Below are 19,618 nucleotides of genomic sequence, written 5' to 3' on the forward strand. Positions count from 1 at the left end.
ACCAAGTTCCCACTGGTGTTGGGGATCAAGTGGCTTTGGAACCATGACCCGTATGTCAAATGGAAAACGAGAGGACTGTATTTTGATTGGGGGAAATGCCGAGAACATGCATGGACCCAAGAGTGGAGTCAAAATGCACCTCCTGTCCTAGAAACTGTGCTGCTAATTCAAGAAGAGGTGGAACAAATCCCCCCTGAATATCGGGATTTACAACAAGTGTTTGATGAAAAGGAAGCTGATGAACTGCCCCCCTCCACCGTGCTACAGACTGCTACTGAACTGCTCCCAGGGCAGAAGCTGCCGAAAGAGAAATTATATTAGATGAGCCGAGAGGAACAGGAGGAGCGGAGGGAATTCATTGATAAAAACTTGACGCGAGGATTCACCTGCCCCACCGGCTCTCCCCATGCCACGCTGGTGTTCTTCTGTAAGAAAAAAGATGGGGGGCTAAGACTTCGTACTGATTATCGGGGAATAAATGCTGTTTTGATGTCCAATGCTTACCCCCTCCCTCTCATTAAGGATTTGATGAGCATGGTGGCTCAGAGGAAGATTTTTTCTAAACTCTTTGGGGTTTCGTGCCAGAATGTCAATGGTCCCACAGGGTGGCAAGTTTCCCTATAATTAGTAACGCCTTTGTATTGTCGAAGGCTTTCACGGCCGGAGAACGATGGTTGTTGGGGGTTTTCCGGGCTGTCTTGCCGTGGTCTTGGCATTGTAGTTCCTGACGTTTCGCCAGCAGCTGTGGCTGGCATCTTCAGAGGTGTAGCACCAAAAGACAGAGATCTCTCAGTGTCACAGTGTGGAAAAGATGTAGGTCATTTGTATCTACTCAGGAGGGGTGGGGTTGAGCTGAGTCATTCTGTAAGAGTTTCCCAGGGTGTGGAATGCTAATGGCGGGAGGCTTCACTGTATCCTGAGGCGGTTCTTTTGCATATGGATTGGTGCTTGATGTGCTAATCTTCTCTGCAGGGCTATTGTCGGGTGTGGAGTGTTTTGTTGGCCTGGTGTTTTTCAGAACTGGAGCCCATGCTCTGTTCATTCTTAAGGTTTCTTCTTTCCTGTTGAAGTTTTGCTTATGCTTGTGAATTTCAATGGCTTCCCTGTGCAGTCTGACAAAGTAGTTGGAAGTGTTGTCCAGTATTTTGGTGTCCTGGAATAAGATACTGTGCCCTGTTTGAGTTAGGCTATGTTCAGCCACTGCTGATTTTTCAGGCTGTCCAAGTCTGCAGTGTCTTTCATGTTCTTTTATTCTTGTCTGGATGCTACGCTTTGTGGTCCCGATGTAAACTTGTCCACAGCTGCAGGGTATACGGTATACTCCTGCAGAGGTGAGGGGGTCTCTGCTGTCTTTTGCTGATCGTAGCATCTGTTGTATTTTTCGGGTGGGTCTGAATACTGCTTGAAGGTTATGCTTTTCCATAAGCTTTCCCATCTGATCAGTAATTCCTTTGATATATGGCAAAAACACTTTTCCTGTAGGTGACTGTTTTTCCTTGGTTGTTTGATTCATCCTGGGTTTGATTGCTCTTCGGATTTCATTTCTGGAGTAGCCATTTGCCTGAAGTGCGTGGTTTAGATGATTAATTTCCTCATTGAGAAAGCGCGGCTCACATATCCGTCTTGCACGATCCACTAATGTTTTCATTATGCCTCTTTTCTGTCGGAGGTGGTGATTGGAGTTTTTGTGTAAGTACCGATCAGTGTGAGTTGGTTTCCTGTAGACCTTGTGACCTAACTGAAAGTTTGCTTTGCGGATGACCAAGGTATCCAGGAATGAGAGTTTTCCCTCACTTTCTTTCTCCATTGTGAATTGTATGTTCCGGTGGATGTTGTTGAGATGATTCAAAAACCTCATCAATTCTTCCTCCCCATGGCTCCAAATGATGAATGTATCATCCACAAACCGGAACCATACACTGGGTTTGTGGGGTGCTGATTCTAGAGCTGTTTTTTCAAAATGTTCCATGTAGAAGTTTGCTATAACTGGGCTGAGTGGGCTCCCCATGGCCACCCCATCCATCTGTTCATAGAATTCGTTGTCCCATTGGAAGTAACTGGTTGTCAGACAATGATGGAATAAGGCTGTTACATCCTCTGGGAAAATCTGATTAATCCGGTTTGTGGATGATACATTCATCATTTGGAGCCATGGGGAGGAAGAATTGAGGGAGTTTTTGAATCATCTCAACAACATCCACCGGAACATACAATTCACAATGGAGAAAGAAAGTGAGGGAAAACTCTCATTCCTGGATACCTTGGTCATCCGCAAAGCAAACTTTCAGTTAGGTCACAAGGTCTACAGGAAACCAACTCACACTGATCGGTACTTACACAAAAACTCCAATCACCACCCCCGACAGAAAAGAGGCATAATGAAAACATTAGTGGATCGTGCAAGACGGATATGTGAGCCGCGCTTTCTCAATGAGGAAATTAATCATCTAAACCACGCACTTCAGGCAAATGGCTACTCCAGAAATGAAATCCGAAGAGCAATCAAACCCAGGATGAATCAAACAACCAAGGAAAAACAGTCATCTATTAAATCTCGAGTGCATCCAGATTCAATTAGAGCTTGCACTCGCATATGAGTCCCCCTTTTGGGATTAAATTCTGCCCTCAAGTCATAGCTGACTTATGGCGACCCCTGGTGGGGTTTTCATGGCAAGAGACTAACAGAGGTGGTTTGCCATTGCCTGTTTCTGCAACTCTGGTCTTCGCTGGAGGTCTCCCATTCAATTACTAACCAAGGCTGACTGTGTTTAGCTTCTGAGATCTGATGAGATCAGGCTCACCTGGGCTATCCAAGTCAGGGTACAGCCATCCATCCATCCATCCATCCATCCATCCATCCATACATACATACATACATACATACATACATATTCAGATATTTATTTGAAATAAGTAGCCAGATTTTTGCATGAGGTCCTTTAGCAAAGCTTTTGGAAAGAAAGGATTCTGCAGAAGATTGGAGCTGAAGAAGCTGCATTTCAGAGCAAATGTCCACATTCATATAAATTGATTTCCTGTTGAATTCCATGGCAACCTTTCTCGAAGAAATTTAAGGAAAATCATTGCCAGGTTTTCCCCACTAGAGGTCTCCCAAGAAATGCAAGTAGCACTCGATCGACGTTAGTGTCGTTAACACGATAAGACTTCTTTTTATCTGAACATTTGACTTTTGTCTGAACGAGAAGAACTGGATCAGAATTATTTCTCTCCTTGTCTTCTCACCTGTTACTTTGGATAAGTAAGTTAAATCCCCCAGATCTACTCTTGATGAGACATAAATAATATCATTGTATCCTGGTGTGATTTTAATCCTTTTTAGATTAAATTGTGCTTAGAAATGATCATGAATTTATTTAAGCAAAAGACGGTATTATTTATAGTCTGTCTTTGTCACTGAGATTCTCTCTACACGAGACATCTGACACGTGAAGAACATGTGTCAGGAGATGCAATGTTAACTGGGAAGAGTAGTTTAAAAAGACAGAGCCAGTGGCAGGGCAAGGGCTTTGTTATACACTAGAGCTGTTTGAAGGGGCTGTGAAATGCCAGAAAAAAAACTTCAGCCCATTATAACCTCTCCAGGTCCAGCTCTGGAAGGCCTCCAGTCCATTTCTATTCCTCACTGCTCTCTGCTTGTGATCCCACACAGCTTTAGACTGGAGAGATGAAATTGACAGAGCCATCCTGGAGGAGAAGATAAATTAACAAATCCTCTGAGGGCCAATCTCTGCCGGCTCTGTCTTTTTAAACTATGCTTCCTGGCTAACATTGTATCTCCCTACAGTTGACGAACATGTGCCGAAGTGTCTCGTGTAGAGAGTCTCTGAGTCTCAAGACAGATTACACAATGAGAGTTAATAGAGTCAATTGCAAGGATATTTCGATAAACAATGTAGTAGGGTTTATAAAAGCAGATTTGCAAAGATTTTAAACCCACAGAAATCGAATACAGAGTTGGAAAAATGCTGAACAGAGCATAAGCAATTCTAAGACTCATACATTAAACAACACAGAACTACCTGGTAGGATCATAACCAAAGCCACAAATAGCACATAGTAGCACATAGTAGTAAAGTCTATGGTCCCTCTCCCACTATTGATGCATCCCTCTGAGACCACTTCCTTCCAGAACAGCCCTCCTATCTAAGTAAAAAATCCCTTTTGAATAATTCAGTTTTGCATCACTTGTGAAAAGCCAGGAGAGTGGAGGCTTTCCTGACCTCTTCAGGTAGGCCGTTCCATAAGGTGGGGGCCACCACAGAGAAGGCATGTGTATGGAGAGCATGTTGCTGTAATCCAGACTACAGATTACAGAAGCATGGATGTGCTTGACTGGGAATATTGACCACTGTTTACAAACTGTGGCCATATATACATGGCTGGGATTAGCAATGAAGAAGTCCTTCTTCTCACAAGCAGCAGAGTCGGCCTCCTTGGGAATGCTGGGCAATCGCTGCGCGTGTAAAACCAGCATGTCAGGGAGAGGGATGGTCAGGATAACAGCTAATTTTCTACATGTCAAAACTTTTTGGCACAATGAAGTACACTGTTTTGTGAACCCCTATTTGCATTTAACACGATTCCATTTAGGAACAGATTGGTCGCCTGTGAGAACCAGGGTAGAATTTTCCTTTCCAAGGGGAGAATTTGTACCTTATTTTGCAAAAGGTGCTGCCGTTACATTTGTGAGAATCCCTTGCAATTCTCACTGTCTCTCTGAAGAAAATAAAGCCAAAAAAACTAAAACTGGGAAGGGAAATGGGGAGGGGGACCAGGGGAGAGAAAGCCCCCCCACTGAATGCCCTCTTGTCTTCCTTGCAGGCAAAGCTGATTAAAACCGGCTGAAAGTTGCTGTTTCCTGGAGGGCAGGCCCTGAGTCTCAGGTTGAGGCATTTCCCCCTCCCACAGTGTAGCACATATATAAACTCTGAACTCTCTGGAGCCTACTGCTAGTTCTCTTCTCAGGCGATTCAGGACTTGCAGCAGAGAAACTCGAGGATGGCGCTCTGCTCGCTTACCACCCTGGCCATAGGTCTCCTATCAGTCTTCCATCCTACAGATTCTTCCTCAGCTCATTATGACAAGATTTTGTCCCACAGCCGGATCAGAGCACGTAACCAAGGGTAAGTCTGGACTTTCTCTTCCCTCCCATATGATTTCTAGCTGGATATTTTAATGCCATTTTTTCCAAAACTATTGTTTAGGTTTAAGTAGAATGCTCCAAAGAGAAGGAAGGCAACATATTCCCTTGTGATCTTATCCTTAAGACAAGAGACAATCTACACAAACTTTTAAATTCGACAAATCAGCTGATTTATGAGTAGGCTCATAAAGTAAACGTAAAACATTTTTTCATTTGAGGACCTTTCAGGCTTCAGCAGGGCTCAACTTGCATTCATGTCTGGTGTCTGTTACCCGGACTAAACCCTGGAACATGTGAGGTAAGAACAGATGCAAGCACATTTCCCTCACAACTGAGAAAGGAAGATTCTCCACATATCAGAGATGAGGAAGCAAGGGTTGCCACACCACAGGGGTAATATTTTCAAACAGGTGTGAGCTTCAAAAATTCAACACTGCATTTCCAATTTACAATCAAGCAGGCATTCAGCTATTCCTTACTCTGGAGTAGTCCACGCTACATTCGTTTCAAGTAAAAAAACTTTATTGCTTCTCTTTTAAATTCTGAATGTTAAGATGGGGGGGAAAGTGGGCTTTGAAAGGTAACAATGAATGCACATTAAATCCCAACCAGACAATTCAAGGTGACATATTTGAACAATCTAGATCAGTTTAAATCTGCCATTCACTGATTTTTTTAAAAAAAATGTTATAATTAAGAAAGGCCAATGAATGGTCAAAAGTTCAACAAAAGCAAATCATGCTTTAAAAAAATGCATTTTCATCGAATTTGCAATAAAACCAGTTTCTCTGTTTGAAATAATAACATTATAATAGTTTGATTGCACACATGTACACATCAATAAAGTGCCACAATGCAGTGGGAAGTTCTCCAGTGGAAACCACATGGCACATGTTCTTGTGTGGTGTGTATTGATTCTTGTCTTGTGCAGGAGAACTTCCTGTGGCTTGGTGCCCATATTTGAAATAGACGTCATCTCTGTGGAACTTTTTCTCAAATCAAAAGAAAGATTGATTTCTTCCTAAGGAATTGTTCCATCTATTTTTGTTCTCATATAGTTTTCAGATTGTTTCCTTGGGTGTTTTTGTAGTATTCCAAACAGTGGCACTCAAAATAGCGTATTGAATTACAGAAGATGGCTTTCTTTTGGAAACCAAATGTTTACTATTCTCCTCCCCGCCCCCCTGCCCCCAGTCTCTGTATATTTAGCTCCACAGCTGTGAGGGAGATGACACCAAAGAGAATATAAGGTTTAGGTTATTCACACAGCTTGTTCCCTGGTTAGAGAGAGAGAGTACTTAACTTTTGTGATGCCTAATAAAACTTCTGCCGTGACCTGGATAGCCCAGGTGAGCCTGATCTTGTCAGATTTCAGAAGCTAAGCAGAGTTGGCCTTGGTTAGTAACTGGATGGGAGACCTCCAATGAAGACCAGGGTTGCAGAGGCAGGCAATGGCAAACCACCTCTGTTAGTCTCTTGCCTTGAAAACCCCACCAGGGGTCTCCATAAGTCAGTTATGGCTTGAGGGCACTCTCCACCAATAAAACTTGTAGAGATTTAATGCAAAAGGTTACATGAAAACCTGAGCAGATTCTAAGACACCTTGTCCTGCCCCTTGTCCACCTGGATTGCTGACGAGTAACGGATTTTTACCACCTCACGTCAGCAGGACAGTCTCAAGAACAGAGGCTTGCTTGCAGTTATGCCCAAATCTTCTGGTGCAAAAAATATCGGCAGGGCAATTCTACAGTCCAGCCTGAAATGATTGTCACTACGTCTGAACGTTTGTTGAAGGATCTAACAGGAATCCGATGCTTCTCCAGCAGTAAGGTCAGAAAAAGAAGCACAATGACAGAAGAAAAGAAGTTACGTGGCAACAATGATGCCCAAGCCCCTCATCGATAGGTTGTTCCATGTATGGGAGCAACCTATCGATGAGTGGCACCTTCCCAGTGACTTCCTTTCCTCACCTCTGTCCCCTTTCCACATATCCACATGGCCCACACTAGCTTTGGCTTGTATGCTAACTGCTATGGCTCATGTAGGCTCATGGGAAGCCACCTTTAGTTGCCATCAAGATGTTGATTCCCCTGTTAGACGAGTCAAAGACACCAGCTATTTTGCCAAGGAGCCGCAGAGATGGAAGAAAGGTCAGTTTACGCATCCCACACATGCTCCTCCATGCACCATCTTACTGTCTGCAGGCTGCCACAGGTGCAAGAAACCTCACAAACCCCTTCTGCAAACAGAAAGGAGATCATTATAGGGCTGTGAGATCTCTTTGAATAACTAGCAGGAGGGGGGCTGCACTTGCCAGGGCTCTTTTCTTCAAAAGCGTACTTTTCATATTCACACTTCAGGCCTCTGAGCAACGACATCACTTCCAGAAATGATGTTGTTATCTAGGCATGAGAATGTTCTGTGTTTTGCACAGGGCTATTCTTTGAGAATTGGCCTTTTGGGAGCCAAAATAGGCCCTGTGCAAAGCAGTCAGCACAAGGACACCCTGCTGGGAGCGCACATTCTGCTCATTCGCCTGGGTTGCCTGCCAGCGGTGGGTGATTGCTAGGTGGCTTGCCACCTCCCACCAATTGCTGGCAATCAGTGGGCAAGGAGGCATACTGTTGGGAGTTTTTCCACCACCGGTGGGTACCTGGGAACCCTAGAGATCATTTAGTGCTAAAACTGCCAGCTATAACTAGACTCAGCTTCTGAGGGGGGTCTCCTACCTATTATAGAAAGAACAATGGTGCAAACTTTATCCAAGTCAAGTCTTCATACATCTTAGTTGCAAACAGTCCCATGAACCTTACCTAATGTAATTAAACTATGCTTGTTGTAGCAGATCAAGTACCCTTTTACCACAAAGGACTGTTTGATGTTTGTCTCCCCCCATTTGCAGCCCAAATGTCTGTGCTCTCCAGCAAGTTATGGGGACCAACAAGAAATACTTCAGTACCTGCAGGAACTGGTACCAGGGAGCCATCTGTGGAAAGAAAGCGTAAGTCCTCCAGCTTCATAACTATGGGACATGGTTGATTGAACTTTGGCATGAATGACACGAGCATCTGAGGCACCCGGGGAGACCGCAGGAGCCTGGCATCTTGGCTTGGCACCAAGCCAGGGAACTCTTTCTGGCTTCTACCATGTTGTGCTTGCTCTTGGGCTCGGCTTGCTAGACACAAAACCACTCAATGAGGTCACATGCAGTACACACTAAGTTGGTATTGTCACACACTTTGGACTTTATTGGTGTCACCCTGGCTTAAAGGAGCCACTTTGATGGGAGATTTCCGAAGACGGGTCCCAATCCGTCTCCTTCACAAGGGCTTAACGATTAACCCTAGTATCGAGAAAGCACTGGATCCAACTGTCCTTCTACGGAAAAGATCCTCTGCTGTTTCATCATGTGGCAAAACAGGTTTGCAGGCAATTTGTTCTACTGGAGGAGATGAAAAATCTGCCCAACTGACCATGTTCCAAGCTGCTAGACCATAATGAGGGCATCACATCTCTAGCTTTATGCCACCTGCTCCCCCCAACACAAATAAGATTCCTTTTACCACCAAAATGTTTTAGAGATACACCAGTCTAATATTCTGGATACCAAACTCTCTATTTTAGTCTCTTGAAAGTCTTCTTTTCAAAACTAAGAGCCCTGGCTGCCTATTCCAAAGGACCCTGCATGTGGGGAAAGCCCTGGGCATTTCACTTCTTTGAGGAATTCAGAAACAGGCGCGTAGTGGAGGAAAAGGCCTGTACAACAGCTGCAAAGGGAAGGGAAAAGAAAGTGGGCAAAAAAGACAGTCCTCTCTCCTGAGATCCTAAAACTTACCTCTTTGTGATGAAAGATAGGCAGAATAAGTTTAAAGTTACCCAATTGCTTTTTCATCCCTTTTCATTCTAGGATCTCTCATGAAATCACATTTTCCAGCCAGGCCACATCTTGGCAACCTTCCCAGACATTTCTGGCAAGTCCAAATCAAGTCTGTCTTCCTAAAGCTTCTCCAGTTCAGACTCAAGTCTTTCTCCATTTTCCAGTTCTGCACAAAAGTTTTCCCCAGATCCCTTCCATCCTCCCCAGGGGAACATCACTAGCTTCTCTGTAGAAGCTTCCCGAGTCTGTTGCTCAGGAGGAGACCGGAGGTCACAGGAAGCCATTATTTCGTCTATTAACTGCCCAGTCCTGGGAAGACTGGAAGGTAATTTGATCTGGAACCCTTTGGCTACTTATGAAGATGGAATTGGGTTGACTTCTGAGCATTAACAGAGTGCTGCATGAGCACTCTGTATATAACTACACAGATACCCACAGATAGCCCTGACCTTGTGAAGCTAAGCTGGTTAGTACTTGGATGGGAAACTGCCAAGGAAATCAAGAGTCTCTATGCAAAGGCAGGCAGTAGCAAATCACCTTTTCAGTGTCTTGCCTTGAAAACCTCTTGAGGAGTCGCCATAAATCAGCTGTTCCTTGACGGCACTTTACGTGCACACATAGACAGATGAAGACTCATTTCCCCTAAGAGGTCGTTGTCTCCTTTGCCCTCAAATAAACAAAAGCATCACATCCAAGGACATTGTGCCAAATTATCCATTGCTGGAACAATTTATATAATTTAGAATGCTTTTTGAGAGTGGTGCTAATAAACATGGAATCGATCCCCATACTAACGTGGTCATAAATGTTCTGACCTGCCACCATCACAGCACAGAGCACAGGATTTAGTACTGAAGGCGAAGGGAAAGGCCTCTTGGCCATGTACAGAACATGGTCAAGAGCGGCTGCAAGGCCGTGGATTTTGTGCTGACTGGATCCCAGAGGTGTGTCTGAGATTATGGGGCCCAAGAGCCAGAGTAAATATGGGGAGGGAAGAGATTGGTTGGTGTTGCAGCCTGCAATGCTTTTGTGGATCACAGTTTCCTGTGGGTTAGGGATGTTACATCTAGGAGGGAGCCTTTTTTTGAATTCTATGTTTCTGGGGTCTGCGGGGTCGCCTGCTGGTGCCACCCTGCACATGGGCAAAAGCAACTGCAGCCTCTACATGGGCTTTCTCTGTGGTGGCCCCTACCCTGTGGAACTGCCTGCCTGAGGAGCTCAGGAGAGCCCCCACTCTCCTAGCTTTCTGCAGATGATACAAAACTGAATTATTCAAAAAGCCCTTTTACTCAGATAGGAGGGCTGGATTGTAGGGAGGGAGGGTCTTAGACGCTTTGCTAATGAGTTAGGGACCTTAGACTGTACCACTATGTTGCCTTGCATATTATCTGTTGCTTTAAATATGTGCTGCTATGAGCTACCTGTGCTTCATGCTGTCTAATATCAGTCCTAAAATTGCTTATTCTTGCTAATGCAATGTCTTTGTAATCTTGTATTTATTTACCCTATGGCATTGGTTATGGAAATGCCCTTGATACTGACTGTTCTAATCTCACACTGCAATCCACCTTGAGTCAGAATCATAGAATCATAGAGTTGGAAGGGGCCATACAGACCATCTAGTCCAACCCCCTGCCCAGTGCAGGATCAGCCTAAAGCATCTCTGACAAGTATTCATCCAGCCTTTTCTTGAAAACTGCCAGTGAGGGGGAGCTCACCACCTCCCTAGGCAGCTGATTCCACTTTTGAACTACTCTGACCGTGAAAAAGTTCTTCCTAATATCCAGCCGGTACCTTTGTGCATGTAGTTTTAGCCCATCGCTTCGTGTCCTACCCTCTGCTGCCAACTGGAACAGCTCTTTGCTCTCCTCCAAATGACAGCCTTTCAAATATTTAAAGAGAGCAATCATGTCCGCCCTCAACCTCCTCCTCTTCAAACTAAACATTCCCAAGGCCCTCAGCCTTTCCTCGTAGGGCTCAGTCTCCAGACCCCTGATCATCCTCGTCGCTCTCCTCTGCACCCTCTCGATTTTGTCCACATCCTTTTTGAAGTGAGGCCTCCAGAACTGCACACAGTACTCCAGGTGTGGCCTGACCAAGGCAGTATAGAGAGGGGCTATGACCTCCTGCGATTTCGACGCTATGGCCCCTTTGATACAACCCAAGACTGAATTAGCCTTTTTTGCCACCGCATCACACTGACTGCTGCTCATATTCAGTTTACAGTCCACTCTCACCCCAAGATCCCTTTCACATATACTACTGCCCAGAAGTGTATCCCCCATCCAGTATTTCTGCTTCCCATTCTTGTGGCCCAGATGTAATACTGTGCACTTGTCTTTGTTGAATTGCATCCTATTCACAGCTGTCCACTTCTCCAGAGTATTCAGGTCTCGTTGAATTTTAATTCTATCTTCTTGGGTGTTTGCTACTCTCCCAATTTGGTATCCTCAGCAAATTTAATGAGCAGCCCTTCCACTCCTTCCTCCAGATCATTGATAAAAATATTAAAAAGTACCGGGCCCAAAACCGAGCCCTGTGTCACCCCACTGGACACCTCCCTCCAATCTGATGAAACACCATTGACCACCACTCTTTGAGTGCGGTCCTCCAACCAGTTCCCTATCCACCGAACTGTCCTATAGTCTACTCCACAGTCTTCCAGTTTGCCCATCAGAATGTCATGGGGGACCTTATCAAAAGCTTTACTGAGTCTCAGTGAGAAAGGCAGACTATGAATGACATTAATAAAATAAAAATAAAATAAATAAAATATGTAATATCCCTTCAACCCCTAAAGTTTTTATTGGACACAGAATTCAGCATTTTGGAAGCCCCAGGTTTCTTTCACATTTTTGAAGAGGCAAATCTCTTCCCTTTATGACTGCTTTGGGGGAGGTTGAGGATAACATTCAGGGTCAGCATGGTGTAGAGGCAAACATGGTTCAGTGACTACAGTGTTGAATTAAGACCTCAGAGGCCTGGGTTCAAATCCCCACTCTGCCATGGAATCTTATTGGGTGACTGTGGGCCAGTTACACATACTCAGAGCTAAACCACACCACACAAATTACGTGAGGATGCCCAAGTGAAGGGAGACCAAATGTTAGCCGGAAAGCATCATTTGAATTTCACCTCTCTCTACAGAGCTGGCTAGATCGCTCCTCAGAGGGTTTGTTAATTTCCTCTTTGCCTCTGGGAAGGCTCTGTCAATTATTAACAAATGCTCTGAAGAGAGATCTTTGCTGGCTCTGTAAAGAGGTGAAATTAACAAACCCTCTGAGGAACGATCTTTGCCGGCTCTGTAGAGAGGTGAAATTCAAACTACGCTTCCCAGCTAACATTGTGTTTCCCTTCACTTGAGCATCCTCGTGTAATTTGTCTTGTGTGGTTTAGCTCTCCGCCTAACCTACCTCACAGGGATGTAATGAGGGTTATTTGGAGGAAAGGATATGTAAGCTACTTTGAGTCCCCAAGGGGGAGAAAGATGGGATATAAATGAAGTAAAATAAAAAATAAATAGATAAATATAAACTTTCAGAGGCTAATGGGCTTCAGTACCCTACACAACTCTAAGGCAAAGCAAAAGACTTCCAGCCAAATAAGGAGACATGCAAATCTATTTCGTTTCGCATTATTTGATACAGGACAGAGAAAACAACATTTCTGGGCCCACAATTTGAATGCATAATTTTGAAAAACAGTTAGTGCCGAACAGTTGCGCCATCATCTTGGCCCTTGCATTTTTCCCAAGCGATCCTCAGGGACAAGACGGTCCATTGTTTGCGCAGCTGAAATGTGGCTCTCCTCGAGGCAGTGGAGCACGGTTTGTACTCGAGGAAATCATAGCCAGGGCAAAGACTGGTATGTGGCTGCCAAATTAGTCATCTGAAACCTAACAACAACTTAATTCTAAACCACCAGAGTCTCCATGATAGGAAGTGTAAAGAGATGATGCAGATTAAAATGTACTTATGCGCTGGGGTTCCCGCTGAAAAACGTCTAGCATGTATGTTGTAATTTGTATCCCCCATGCCCTCCCCATCCATGGATGGGACTTGGAGCAAATGAACAAGAGATGCAATGTAAGAGATTTTTTACTCTTCTTCTGGGCCAATGCTTTTGTGGGGAAAGAGGGTAAGAATGGATGCACTCCCTGCTGTGAGCCAATAGGATGCCGTTCTGATGCTTTTCTCTTCTCTCAAGAGAGGGAGATCTGAGCATCTCTCTACATGTTACTAAGTACCTAGTTACTAAGCTCAAGTGCAGGATTGTATGTCTAGTCCTCAATTTGCGTACAGGCGGTTCTTGCTCTGAGCACATGAATGCCACTTTCACAGGAGCTCCCTTTGTGGGACTGCATCTGCAAGTGATTCCGGAGGGCAAAGTGCCAACTCAGCTCTGCTTTTGCTGCGAGAACAAGTACTGTAGGCTCCTCTGAATTGCCAATTTGCATTTCTTTAAGGTTTGAGAAAGTGTCAAGATCTGCATTTCCATGAATGGATGTAGGGGAAACTGGGATACTTTTAGCAGTTGATATCAAATGTGTGAATGAATTCATGCAGAGCAAATTGAAGTGTGACTGTGCGAGTGAGTGCATGGAAAGTTGGAGGGGGGACACGAGAAATGAGGTTCACTTGAGCATCCCTAGGGACTTAGTAACATGTAGAGAGACTCTGAGGGGAGAGGTTGGACTGCTTGTGCACAGCTCTGCTTCAGAACTGCCTTCCTTTCTTGTTTAAACAAGGCCTCCATTTGGTTTGGAGCTGGTAGTTGTGCATGTGTGGAGAGCGGACGGGGTCCCAGGAGAAAGATCTCAAGGGCTTAGATTTTTCCAGTGCTGTTTGCAAAGGGGAGGGGTTCTGACCACTTTTTGGAAATGGTCCTTCTTCCAAACATCCCCCGCAGTTCACATATATGTGATGCGTTGCTTTCCAGTGAGGGAACATATGGCTTTGCATATTCAAAGACAATTGCTGGCTAGACATGAATCCCTGGACGTCTCCCAGAGAAGTGTGCTGTGTGTTTTAGAGGAACATGATAATCTAAAATACTCGCTAGCTTAGCTGTGTCACTTACACACTGGCATTTTCTTCTGGCTCATCTGTATTAAATTTATCTCAACTTGGGTTTTTTTTCCCTTCTGGGTATGATGAAGAGAGAAAAAAAGCAGAGTTGTTTACAATCCTGCCTTGGGCCTATTCTTTCTGTAACCCGAAGCAAAGGTCTATCCACTCTCTCCTTTTTATGCTGAGGCAAATTTTCAGAGGGCATACAAGTGGCACATGCATATTTATTTATTTATTTATTTATTTATTCTGCCATAAAGAGTGCCATTGCTGGTGAACTGATAGCCCAAGCATGAAAGGTCCTCCCTTGCTCTCTCAGAAAGACTCAGGTCAACTAGCCAGGAGCACTCCTTGGGAGACCTGTTCCCACTCTGTCCCACTGCCAGCCAGGTGAGTTGATGGCATGGGGGGAGCAGGGGGTGCTCGGCTCCCACCAAGGGACCAGCAACCCTATTGGGGAACCTTGATTTAGAGCAAATTCACCTCTTTAGGCTGCTTCTACGTAGCAAAAGGGACCTCTTCTCATTTTTTGGCCTTCATGCTGAAAGGTTTTTAAAGAAAGAATTGCCACTGTCCTCCCACCATGACTGCAACTGTGTAAGCTATCACTCAAAGCTGAAAAATTCCACCAGGCAATCAGGCCTTTTTTTCTGGGAAAAGGGGTGGTGGAACTGTTAAGAGGGAAATGAGGGAGAAACACATGGGATTCTTTGAAATAATACTGAGAGTATGCCTCCTTTTTTAAAAAACATATTTCATTCTACAAACATACGAACAAACTACAAACTAATTTGTATTGTTTCTTGATTAGAAACAATAGTCATTCATACACGGTTTCTAAATATCAAACAGAATGAGGCAAGAACAGTTTGCAAGGTGACCCAAATCAAGAATATTCAGGTGCTGCCAGAAATAGACAGGCACTTTGGTATCCATAGGTGAAATCCTTGGATTACCACTAGACATGGGCATGAATGGGAAAAAAACCCTGAACACCCTGTTCGTTATTCGGTGCCATCCACGAACAATGAACATGGACCAACATGAACTGTTCCCAGACATGTTCATTGTTTGTTGTTTGTGGGGGCCAGAACCCACCCCCCACCCCCTAACGCACTTACCTGGCCCTTTAAAGTTCCCTTTAAACTATCAGCTGGCAGGCGGCAGAGGGGATTCCTGCCTGCCGCCTTCCAGCTGATAGTTTAAAGGGCCCTTTCCTTCCATGTGCAAGGCCCAGGGCCCTTTAAACACCCCACAAACTGACCTTCCCAATGTCCAATACCCACCAAATTTTCAGGGTCCTCTGAAGACCCCCCAAGTTTCAGAGAGATTGCACCCCAGCAAAGGCATGATCCACAGGTCTCCCCACTGGCTGTCATTTGCTCTTCACAGTGGCAAAAATGGGACTCTCTGCTGGAAGTACTTTGAAGGGTTAAAGCCAGAAGGAAAGCCAGATGGAGTTCAGACAGAGTTCAGTCCCTCCTTGCCTCTAGTTGCCAAGGGGATTGATTGCAGCAGATGCCAGACTGTCTGGCTTGCTGAATGGCTGCCGAAGGCAACGAACAAGGCTTTTAACGACCACCTTTTCGTTTAGGATGGGGCCTCACGAACAGCTTGTTCGAGAACCGCAGATTAGGCAGTTCGTGGGTTTTTTTCTGTTCGTAATGCTGTTCGTGCCCATGTCTAGTTACCACCCTCAAGGTGTGGCCTGGAGTTGTCTGGGAATTTCAAATGAGCAATTTTCCCAGTCATTTTTAAAAAGAAACTTTATGTACACTGGGGCTTCAAGCAACATCCCAATCTGCCCAGGACAATCTCAAGAGTTATATGTCTCATATTGCTATCGCCTTCTGGACTGGGCTCTTGACTGATTTGGAGAATGCTTGGCCCCACCCCTCTGCCAGTGACAGACGAGCATATTTTTGTGTGAGCTAAAAGGCATTTGTAGTTACCTGCAAGGACTCTTCCCTGTTTGCCAGTGACCCATCCTTAGCTGAACCGAGCTGTTTTAAAGTAACAGCGCCTGCTTCTGTTGTTAATGTTGCTTGCATTAGTCATTCATCCAGAGTGGGCAGGGGGCGGGGGGAGGGGGGAATGAATACTGCTCAAGGAAAAACATACCTTGTACCCTTTCACCAGCACAGCAATATATCACTAGGGATTTTCAGTGCTGGGACAGAGAAGCCACTTGGTGGGCACAGTGGAGAGGGAATTCCCCCACGCCAGGGCCAGGGCTGCATCAGGCCCTCCGGGTGGGCCTGCCAAAGGGCAGGGGAGCTGATCTCTGTCTGGAGATCAGGGGGCAGGGCCACCAGACACATGGGGTGCCAAAATGCCATTCCACAGTGTTCCAGCTGTAAAGAAGCCCTACTGGCAGCTAAGTGTCTTCAGTCATGGGTGATCCTGCCAGCCTGTAATCTCAATCTCTGCCAGCTCTGTCTTTTAAAACTTCGCTTCCTGGCTAATATTGCATCTCCCTACACTTGATGAACATGCGTGGAGGTGTCTCATCTAGAGAGATTCTCTGTGTGCAATGCACTCAGCCCTACTAAGTCAGAGGAAGATGGCAATGAGTGAAGGAATGAAACAAACTTGTATCACTATTCCACAGAACTGTCTTATATGAATGCTGCCCTGGCTACATGAAGATGGACGGAGAGCGCGGATGCCCTGCAGGTACCCTCTGAGAACTGCTGGTCTGTGCAAATAAGTGCAACCAGGTCTCTGCGTCTGTCCCAAAGGATAGGGGCAAGGGGGAGAGTAAGCAGCTCTGGTGGGGATGGGATGTTACATCAGGAAGCATTACTTAAGGAAGAGTCACAGGTAGCTACTAGTGACTTACTGTCCCATTTTTCAAGTCCCTGAGAGCAATCTCCTCATGTATATAAATAAGCCACTGATAGAGTCCTGGCTGGAAGGAGCGCTCTGGAGTTGTCCACCCAAGTGTTACTGGGCCAACTCCTGGATTCACAGCTGATCTTCAGACTACAGAGATCAGTTCCCCTGGAGGGAAGGGCTGCTTTGGAGGGGGGACTTCACATGGCCTTCTGTCCTGCTGAGGTGCCTCCCCTTCACACACTCCCAGACTCCACCCTTAGATCTCCAGGAATTTCCCAGCTCGGAATTGGCAACTCCTTGTGCAGCCTTCCAAGCAGGCTGCAGTGGAAGACTCCTTTCCTTTGGACATCTTTCAAGCAATTCACTTTTGTGCAAAGTTTGGGCCACTGAAACCAACAGCTTTTAATTTAGCCAATTCCATGAACTCTACCCAGTGAAATGCCGTTAATGGAAGCAAAAATGGCAACAGGAGACTTCATAGCAGAGTTTTGTGTTTCTTGTCTGTTACAGTTGCTCCCATTGATCACGTATATGGCACTTTGGGGATTGTGGGAGCAACATCTACGCAACAGTATTCCGACATGTCAAAACTGAGAGAAGAAATTGAAGGGCCTGGATCTTACACGTTCTTTGCACCCAGCAATGAAGCCTGGGACCTCTTGGATCGGGTAAATATGGATTTTTTAAAAGTTATGACAAGGTCATGTTTGATGACAATTTCAACATATATACCTTGTAGACAGTGGTGAAATGGTTAAATTAAAGAAAACTGTTGAATGCAGTATTTAGAAACAAACAGGGCTTTTTTCTGGGAAAAGAGGTGGTGGAACTCAGTGGTGGAACTCAGGACCGCACAATGACATCACTTTGGGTCAGCTAGAACAAGGGGGGAGTTTTTTAAAGTTTAAATCGCCCTTGGTGAAAATGGTCACATGGCCAGTGGCCCCACCCCCTGATCTCCAGACAGAGGGGAGTTTAGATGTGGAGATCAAGGGGCAGGGCCACTGGCCATGTGACCATTTTCAAGAGGTGCCAGAGCTCCATTCCACCGTGTTCCCGCTGAAAAAAAGCCCTGGAACCAACTAATAATAGAAGCTGGACTTTGCTATGTATTTTGTTGGGTTTAGAAAAAATGTATTTTGTTGGGTTTAGAAAAACACTAACAGTTAGTCTTGGTATAGAGAGGTAGAGAGGGCAGAACACTGAAAGTTGGGTATTTACAGTTACCCTCAGGGGGTAACTGTAACAAAGTTGGCAAGTCTGAAAATCTGAATCAAAGGCCTTAGGTAACAAAACTTAATCAAATCAATCAGGCCTTAGGTAACAAAACTTAATGTTATTAGCTGATTAGACTTCAGTTGAAATACTGTGCTCAGTTTTTACCATCATAATTTACACACATTTGGAGAAAAATAGAGAAAATTAAGAGACGAACAGCAGTGTGAGGTGTAACTCACTAGAACAAGGTGTAGGTATGAGTGATTACAAACAAAATCATAGAAATTCAACAAACAGTTGAGAGCCAGTTTGATGTGGTGGTTCTGAGCAGCAGGACTTTAATCTGGAGAGCCAGGTTTGATTCCCCACTCCTTTGCTTGAAGCCAGCTGGATGATCTTGGGTCAGTCACAGCTTCTCGGAGCTCTCTCAGCCCCACCCACCTCACAGGGTGATTGTCGTGAGGATAAATTATAACACCACTTTGTAAAGTACTCTGAGTGGGTATTAAGTTGTCTTGAAGGGCAGTTTATAAATCAAATGTTGTTGTTGTTATTGAACAACTTCAATCACACTTTCTTTGTACTGTTGTACAGAGGAAGCCATTTGAAAACACTGTGGTGTGTCATATGTGAGATGTTTGTTTGCATTCCTGCAAATAAATAAGGATGTGGAAGGGAAGGGTTGACCATTGAAAGATGATACAGGAAATGGCATTTTGATCTAAGAAACAAATGGGATTTGAAGGAAAATCTCTGGAGCAGAGGAAATGGGCTCGTTTGAATAAAGATCAGCAGGGAAGAACCAAGGCAAATGGGAAAGAATGCAAGAAGTTAAGTGGGTGCTCTTGCAGAGACTGACACAAAGGTTGTTTTCACACATCTTTAAAATAGCATGATACTCACTGCCGGGCTTCCTTGTGTGATTTTTGACGCACTATTTTAAAGATGTGTGAAAATGGCCAAAGCTGAAAGAACGTGTTAGTTGAGTGGAGGATGGAGGAGTGAAAACCTCTATTTGAAGATGGAAATGGCAAAACAGAAGAATAGCCCTGCTGGATCAGACCAGCGGTCATCTAGAGGGCCAGTTTGGTGAGGTGGTTAAGAGCGGCAGGACTCTAATCTGGAGAACTGGGTTTGATCCCCCACTCCTCCACTTGAAGCCAGCTGGGTGACCTTGGGTCAGTCACAGCTCTCTCAGAGCTCTCTCAGCCCCACCCCCCTCACAGGGTGATTGTTGTGGGGATAATAATAACATACTTTGTAAACTGCTCTGAGTGGGCGCTAAGTTGTCCTGAAGGGCGGTATATAAATTGAATGTTGTTATTATTTATTATTATTAAACATTTCTATGCCACATTTCCACACAAATTGAGTCCCCAAGGTAGTAAATATTAAAACATTTAAAACATTGAAATAGCATTAAAATGTGGCATATATAAAATATTTATATTC

General features: G+C 44.8%; 1 protein-coding gene across 8 annotated transcripts in view; it reads left to right on the forward strand.

Moving 5' to 3' along the window:
* Positions 1–4,986: 4,986 nt before the first annotated feature.
* Positions 4,987–19,618, forward strand: part of POSTN (periostin) — a 77,111-nt gene continuing 62,479 nt past the window's right edge. For all 8 annotated transcript variants that reach the window (XM_055002433.1, XM_055002436.1, XM_055002435.1 and 5 more), the window contains exons 1-4: positions 4,987–5,144; positions 8,067–8,165; positions 16,722–16,786; positions 17,459–17,616. In XM_055002433.1, the coding sequence (XP_054858408.1) occupies positions 5,020–5,144; positions 8,067–8,165; positions 16,722–16,786; positions 17,459–17,616 (447 nt within the window). In that variant the 5' untranslated portion in view covers positions 4,987–5,019. The remainder of the gene's footprint in view (positions 5,145–8,066; positions 8,166–16,721; positions 16,787–17,458; positions 17,617–19,618) is intronic.

Source organism: Eublepharis macularius, chromosome 18, assembly GCF_028583425.1.
Source record: "Eublepharis macularius isolate TG4126 chromosome 18, MPM_Emac_v1.0, whole genome shotgun sequence".
Taxonomy (NCBI): Eukaryota; Metazoa; Chordata; class Lepidosauria; order Squamata; family Eublepharidae; genus Eublepharis; species Eublepharis macularius.